Source organism: Pseudorca crassidens, chromosome 1 (genome assembly GCF_039906515.1).
Source record: "Pseudorca crassidens isolate mPseCra1 chromosome 1, mPseCra1.hap1, whole genome shotgun sequence".
NCBI lineage: Eukaryota > Metazoa > Chordata > Mammalia > Artiodactyla > Delphinidae > Pseudorca > Pseudorca crassidens.
In genome coordinates, this window is record NC_090296.1 from 61,655,091 (window position 1) to 61,663,098 (window position 8,008).

The 8,008-nt window shown below is 49.7% G+C and overlaps 1 protein-coding gene across 2 annotated transcripts; it reads left to right on the forward strand.

Annotated features, from left to right (window-relative positions):
- The first annotated feature begins 2,046 nt into the window (after nt 1-2,046).
- FOXA1 (forkhead box A1) lies at nt 2,047-7,477 on the forward strand. 2 transcript variants are annotated; one of them, XM_067744167.1, is made up of 2 exons: nt 2,047-2,211; nt 4,565-7,477. In XM_067744167.1, the coding sequence occupies exons 1-2, from the start codon at nt 2,140-2,142 to the stop codon at nt 5,891-5,893; spliced, it is 1,401 nt and encodes a 466-aa protein (XP_067600268.1). In that variant the 5' UTR covers nt 2,047-2,139; the 3' UTR covers nt 5,894-7,477. The 2 variants fall into 2 exon arrangements, with proteins under 2 accessions (XP_067600268.1, XP_067600187.1); XM_067744086.1 differs by lacking the exon at nt 2,047-2,211 and having other exon boundaries at nt 4,599-5,858; nt 7,138-7,477.
- The last annotated feature ends 531 nt before the right edge of the window (nt 7,478-8,008 follow it).

An 8,008-nucleotide genomic window follows, 5' to 3' on the forward strand; every position in this document is an offset into this window, starting at 1 on the left:
CAGGCTGCAGTTGGGGAGGGCTCCTGCGCTACTGAGTTCCAGGTGGATTTAATTTCATCCTCATTTCTTTTCTTACAATGTGACGTTTCTCCCCCCCCTTTTTTTGTTAAAAAAAAAAGGAATTGAATCCAAAGCTTTTATCTTTTTTATTTCCTTAACTGCACATCTTCACCCTCTCGTGCTCCCCTGCTGATTTAAGAGATTTGTTTGGTTCAAGGATTTAACGTGATTCTCTTGCCAGATTTCAAGGAAGAAAGATTTAAAAGAACAAAGCTGGGGGGGGGGGGAAGGTATCTGGAAGACAAGTTAAAACACATTTCTTAAAATGAGATTAATAACAGTTTAAAACTTTGCCAAACAAGAATATTTTGCGGATTCTTAGTCCTTTTAGAAAGACTTTATTTTATTGCTACTTAAAGAAACCTAGTGGTTCTCGGAAAGTACAACACACACACATGGTCACACACACACACACTCAGAAACTCACACAGGCACCAAGGTGTAACCTCTCACCAACTCAGTGCTTATCACCCAGTCACTTTAGTTGGTCCTCCCCAGGACTTGTGGGCAATCCACTACCCAGAGCCTCATAGGAGCCAAGAGGCTTTGCTTGGAGGAGCACTTCCCACCGATGTCCAGGACTGATTAGAAACCAAGTGAACACCGGGGGTCCCAGCCTGGCCACTCCAGCTCAGAGATGGGACCAGGCACCTCCGTCACCACCGCTGGCTTCGGCCTGGCACCTCTCTAGCCGAGCAGATTCATCCTGTGCCCAGGCTCTCCCAGTGCGTATTTAGGGAGATGTCCCCTCCCCCTGACCTTTCCCTATCAGAAACCAGACTGTCGCCTCCAGCTCAGTCCCCGAGGCTGCGGAAGGGGGGCGGGAGGAGGAGCTGGGCAGAGGGAGGACGGCCCGACTTGGGTCCGCCTGCCCTATCACACAGACATCTGTTCTCAGTTTCTTCCTCTTTATGATCGCTACAGATGACAAGGGGGAGTAGAGCGGACCGAGGCGGAAAAAAAAAAGTTATGTCATAAAGATATAAAACGGTGCTGTGACTCACCTGCTGTTAGCCGCAGGTACGGGTTTCGTGGCAGCGTCTCCACTCTGCTAGCCAGGAGCCCGGATCGGCCTAACGTCACTCAGCTCGGCTCAGACGCCCGAGTTTCTAGTGACGGGGCAAAAGTGGGGCTTTTTCCTTTATCAAGCCTGAAGACCGGGGCGGGGGCGGGGGAGTGGGAGTGGTGGAGGGAGTCTGTATTTTCCAGTCTCCCGCGGTTGAACTTTAGGTCAGGAATCAGAAGGGCGGGGGCTGGAAGCTGGCAGAAGAGTAGGAGGCAGGAGGGGCTCGGGACGGGGCCGCCGCAAGGGCCTCCGGAGGGTCGTGGGTCCCCCTGGGGAGACCCTGGGGTCATGTAGCCGCACTTCCCCGCGAGCCCGGCCTCCAACGCCACCGCCCCCAGCCCTTCTCCGGCTGCGACGTTCTCATCCAGAACCCTCGCTAGACCGCCCGGCCCCGCCTATTTTTCTTTTTTCTTCTTCCAAAGGGGGGGTCACACACACACACACACCCACCACCCCATTTCCTTCTTCCCCTAGCCTGTCGGCTTAAACCAATTACGCCGCTTGGCAAACAAAGTGAGGGTCGGGTTTGGGGGAGGGGGCTCGGCGGGAGGGGGCGCAGGGGGCGCGCGCCGCGGCGGCGTGGCTGGGCGGGAGGCGCGGCGGCTGGACTGGCGGGCGGCCGCCTCGCAGGTGCACCTCGGGCTTTGTAGGTGCGAGCGTCTTTGTGCGGCGGACAAATGGGGAGAGGACGAGGAGGTGGGCACTCGAGCGACGTAAGATCCACATCAGCTCAACTGCACTCATCTCGCAGAGGCCGCCCGCTCACTTCCCGCGGAGGCGCTCCCGGGCGCCGCGCTCCGCGGCCGCCGCCTGCCCCCTCCCGCCCTGTTGCCGCCGCCGCCGCCGCGCACGCCGCGCCCCGCAGCGCCTGGCTTCCTCCTCGCTAGGGTGGCGTTGGGCCGACGCGGGCGCTCAGTTGACTGCAGCTACTCCGCTCCCCGCCCCCCGCCCCGCGCGGCTTCCAGTCGCTTCGCACAGGGCTGGATGGTTGCATCGAGCAGGGTGGCTCCAGGATGTTAGGGGCTGTGAAGATGGAAGGGCACGAGAGCAGCGACTGGAACAGCTACTACGCCGACACACAGGAGGTGAGAGGCGGGCAGCAGGCGGGAGGTTCCTGGAGCCCGTACTTGGGGAGGTCGGGCGAGGCAGGCCCCCGACTGGGGGCGCCTCCTCTGTGCCACCGGTGCCTACCCACCGGGTTTAGCCCAGGCCGGGCCTGTGCCGGGCCTGGGAGCCGGATCCGCAGCCCCGCCGGGGAACTGGATCCCGGCGATCGGCGCTCAGAGAGGGCGAGACGGTTTTAGGAAACTCTGGCTTTGAAAACACGCGCTCTGAGACGCACTTGCCTCCTCCCTGCCGAGAGCGGGAGCTAGAGCCCGGACCCGGGTCCCGAGCGCGGGTTGGCGGGCGGGCGCCGGCACGAGTTTGAGGCAACTTTGAAAAAGCCAGAATTCGCCCGCAGGGCGGCCTCTTCCTTCCGCAGTTGAATTCTCAGGTGTCTTCTGATGAAAGCGCTCAGCCGCTAAGTTGAGCGTTTTAATAATGAAATGATTCCGAAATTTTGTAAAACTTCAAAAGCCGTTTGGGCAGAAGTGTGCTCCTTCCTCTCTAGAACCGCTGGGTGGCGCTAGTGCGAGCTGACTTTTCCTCCAGCACTCCGGGCGGGCGGAGAACCTGTTTCTCTTCATTGTCCCCTTGGTGGCACGTTCATGTGGTTTATGTGCACAAAGGGATTGCGAGGAAAACCAGGTACAGGCAGGACCACCACCTACTAAAAGTATTTGTCTGGAAATAGCTGGCGATTACCCTTCAATAGTTTACCATTATTGAAAACGTTTACTGAAACTGCCTTGCATAATCTTGGGAAGAGGAAAAGAAAAGTAAAAAAATACCTTAAGACATGGACAGAAAAATATAAAATCAGGAAGTATTTTCGTGGTAATTAATTTATTTAGATTTTTATATGTATATATTCACAAACTTACCTCGAGTTTATTTGCATACTACAGCAGAACGTGTGCCTAGTTAAATCTGTTTGTTCACCTTTTATGTTTTCAAATAAAGTCATATTTTCTGATGAAAATAAATTTAAGGATATCATTAGTTTTATTAAATAACAGAAATAGTTTTTATAGTTCTGCACTCTATATTTTTTAACATATCTAGTGCATTCTCAGATTGCTATTGATAAGGGTTTTCTCCTACTGATGATTTAAGAAAGAGCTCAGAACTCTTCCTCAGGTTTAATTCAGATACAGTCATCTCCAGTCACTAGTCAATTAAATTCTCTATGAAAAGAGCTTCTTTACAGGTTAAAACTGGGAATTAGAAAGTAGAATAGAATTAAGAGAAAATAAGCGGACTTTGATTTTGGAATTGTAAAGTATTTGAAACTATCCGTATATAGTTTGAAAAGCCAGGTTTTGAGATTATCAGCGGCAAAATATCAGAATGTGGAAAAAATATGATTATTTCCACAAATTGTGTCACCAAAATTTTCAAGCCTTAGGGACCTGGAAATAGGTAATGAAATTAGTGCAAGTTTATGAATGGCTGTAAAGTCATGTTAAAGTTAAATGTATGTAGTGCCTTGATATTATTATGCACCCTTCCCTACCCCTTCTCCTATTACAGATCTGTTTTTTTATAGATCTATTTTTAATTTTTTTCCAAAAGTTAACTTCTGAGTATTTTTTTCCCTTTTAAAATTACAATTGCTACAAGTAGATGGAAAACACTTCTAAATATAATAAACAACAAAAAGTCACCATTTGGTGAAAACTGCTAAGACGGTAAAGCCAGTTGTTTGGAAATGTTTGGTCATAAGGCCATAGATGATTTGCTGTATCAGGGAGAGTTTAATTAACGGCCACCCCGCGCTGCCCAGGCCGCTACGTGGTCAGCCGGGCCTGGCAGGCTTAGGTGAGATGTGTGCTGAGCTGGCGCTGTGGCCCTACTGGGGGCGGAGGCGGGGCTGCACCGCCATACACACCGTACCCTTAAGGTGGAGTGAATAAGCAAAGGATCCGAGATTAATTCTGTTTTCGGAGTTTTAACTCCTTTCAACCAAAAGGGTGCTTTGCCGAGGCCGGGCTGGGGTGGAAACTGGGATACCGCGTGGCATGGATAGAGGCGACGTAGGGGCCCTAGAAGCCGGCCCCTGAGCCTGGCGTGTAAGGCGATTACACATCTTCCTGGGGACATATTTTCTGTGAGCTCTTGTCTTTCATGCCTGCGGAGATAGGATTTTTCCCCTGCCGTGCAAGACAACTCTTTTCGGGTTCTGGGGAGGGCGCCCGACGGTTTGCCCCTGGTGGGGAGTCCTATGCTTTGCAGAAATGCTCTTCTCTTGTTTTCGGATTTGCCCCGGCCGGTAGGCTGCCTGCGCCCACTACTAACTCCGCCCTTCGGGGCCTCTTCACGCTGTCTCCGCTCCAGGCCTACAACTCGGTCCCGGTCAGCAACATGAACTCGGGCCTGGGCACCATGAATTCAATGAACACGTACATGACCATGAACACCATGACCACGAGCGGGAACATGACCCCGGCTTCGTTCAACATGTCCTACGCAAACCCGGGCCTTGGCGCCGGCCTGAGCCCCGGGGCGGTGGCTGGCATGCCGGGCGGCTCTGCGGGCGCCATGAACACCATGACGGCGGGCGTGACGGCCATGGGGACGACGCTGAGCCCGGGCGGCATGGGGGCCATGGGCGCGCAGCCCGCGGCCTCCATGAACGGCCTGGGCCCCTACGCCGCTGCCATGAACCCGTGCATGAGCCCCATGGCGTACGCGCCGTCCAATTTGGGGCGCAGCCGGGCTGGTGGCGGCGGAGACGCCAAAACTTTCAAGCGCAGCTACCCACACGCCAAGCCGCCCTACTCGTACATTTCCCTCATCACCATGGCTATCCAGCAGGCGCCCAGCAAGATGCTCACACTGAGCGAGATCTATCAGTGGATCATGGACCTCTTCCCCTATTACCGGCAGAACCAGCAGCGCTGGCAGAACTCCATCCGCCACTCGCTCTCCTTCAACGACTGCTTCGTCAAAGTGGCCCGCTCCCCGGACAAGCCGGGCAAGGGTTCCTACTGGACGCTGCACCCGGACTCCGGCAACATGTTCGAGAACGGCTGTTACTTGCGCCGCCAGAAGCGCTTCAAGTGCGAGAAGCAGCCAGGCACCGGGGGCGGCAGCGGCGGCGGCGCCAAGGGCGGCCCTGAGAGCCGTAAGGACCCCTCGAGCGCTGCCAACCCCAGCGCCGACTCGCCCCTTCGTCGGGGCGTGCACAGTAAGGCCGGCCAGCTAGAGGGCGCGCCGGCCCCCGGGCCCGCTGCCAGCCCCCAGACTCTGGACCACAGCGGGGCGGCGGCGACAGGGGGCGCCTCGGAGTTGAAGACTCCGGCCTCCTCGGCTGCACCTCCGATCAGCTCCGGGCCTGGGGCGCTGGTATCTGTGCCCCCCTCCCACCCGGCGCATGGCCTGGCACCCCACGAGTCCCAGCTGCACCTGAAAGGGGACCCTCACTACTCCTTCAACCACCCTTTCTCTATCAACAACCTCATGTCCTCCTCGGAGCAGCAGCACAAGCTGGACTTCAAGTCATACGAGCAGGCAGTACAGTACTCGCCCTATGGCACCGCATTGCCCGCCAGCCTACCCCTCGGCAGCGCCTCGGTGGCCACGAGGAGCCCCATTGAGCCCTCAGCCCTGGAGCCAGCCTACTACCAAGGTGTGTATTCCAGACCCGTTCTAAACACTTCTTAGCTCCCTGGGACTGGGGGTTTGTCTGGCATGGCCATGCTGGTAACAGGAGAGAGAGAGAGAGAGAGAGAAATCAACAGCAAACAAAACCACACATACCAAGCCGACAGCAGCATAGTAAAATCCCAACTATTTTTATTTTATTTTTTTGTGCACAATCTTTCCCCCAGTACAAAAGACTGTTACTTTGTTACTGTTGTTCCGAACGCTTTGTGTATATTATTACCAAAAAAAACAGCCCCAAACCAACAAACATTTTTCCTGCAAAGTTTAATGATCCACAAATGTATATATATAAAATCCTCCTACTTCCTTGTCCCTCTCCCTTTCTTTCCTCTTCCACCTGCAGACGTGTTCTAGTCTGTGCAGGATTTATTTAAAAAAAAGAAAGATGGTCAAGCTTGTAAAATATTTGTTTGTGCTTTTTTTTCCCCTCCTCACCTAACCCCCATCCCCACATACACACACACAGGAGTTTACAGGTCTGTGGCAATACTCTTAACCATAAGAACTGAAAGGGTGGAAAACAAGTAGACACTAGGGCTGTTAAAAGTATTGAAGGACAATGCTGCCATTATGCAGCAAATCATAAACAGATTATAAACATCAGAGCCACTTGTTTTTCAGCTTACATTTCAGATACATTCAGATAGCAGATGTCTTAAAATGAAATACATATATATCATATATGAACTTATTTATGCACATGCTCAGCTATGTACATCTTCCATATATTTACGTAACATACAGAAGTGATAGGTAGGAGATATACACGCTCTTGAAAGAGTTGCCTGACCAAGAAGTTACAAAGACACCTTCCTCCCCTCCTCTCCACCCATATATAGCCCTGGGAATCAATTCCTCGAGAATTGCCCTCCTCAGTAACTCTGTTCCTTGCTTTGCAGAGGGCTATGGTCTTATCATTCTGAGGTCACATAATGTGTAAAATTAGCTTCTATGTATCCATACCATTTAAAGGATATTTTCTCCAGAAAAAAAAGGAATATTACAATGTTAGAGGAGAGATAAGTTATAGGGAGATGTGTTTCAAAATTTGGTCCAAGATTCCAAAATCCAGTTGATTGTGGTCATTTTAATTATTGCCATCATGTGCTTGTTTCATTCAGTGTTAATGCACTTTTCACAGTTGGACATGGTGTTAGTATAGCCAGACGGGTTTCATTATTATTCCTCTACGCTTTCTCAATGTTAATTTATTGCATGGTTTATTCTTTTTTTCTTTACAGCTGAAATTGCTTTAAATGACGGTTAAAATTACAAATTAAAATGTTAATTTTTATCAATGTGATTGTAATTAAAATATTTTGATTTAAATAACGAAAATGATAAATTTTAAGCTGTGGAATATGTTCTTGATCATTTGCAGTTAAGGACTTTAAATAAACCAAATGTTAACAAAAAGAGGATTTCTGTTATTTTCCTTAATTAAATACAAAATAGATATTTTGAATATGATATTTTTCAAAGTCCAGGCACTGAATATAAATGACAAAAAGGAAAATAATCTAAAAACTTTGTTTTGTTTATGTTTATTATATGAACATCTAGCTAGTAAAAAGCAATTAAGGAGATTCAATAAAAGTTGATAAATAAAAAGATAGATAAACTGATTTAATATTCCTAAGAACTGAGATTTTTAAGATTCTTTATTCCCAGTAATGTTTACTTCAGTTTTTGACAAGGTCTTAAGCCTTCTGTGCTTCCTTTGAGCCTTTCCACAATAAACTCAAATATTATTATTTTAACTACCTTCCCCCTTCCCCAATGTATCATTTTCCTTTATCTGAAAAGTATTCGAGTAAGAATAAAATATCAGATGTAGCTGATAAAATTAAGTTGTCTACCACAGAGGATCCAGAACCCTCTTTTTATTAAAAGAGCAGCAAAATTTAACCATCATGGGAGCTTTAGAGGGGGCCCGGGGAGGCCTGAGTTAATTCATTCCTGCAGGGGAAGCTTTGTGCCACCAAGACATTTCAGGGTTGCAGCTATTTTGTATTTTGTGAAGATATTTTTTTAAAATATTGTTTCTAATTTTTTTCCTGAGAGCTTAAAACTGATGATTTGTTTGCCTTCTAAGAAGCTTTTAAATGCAGC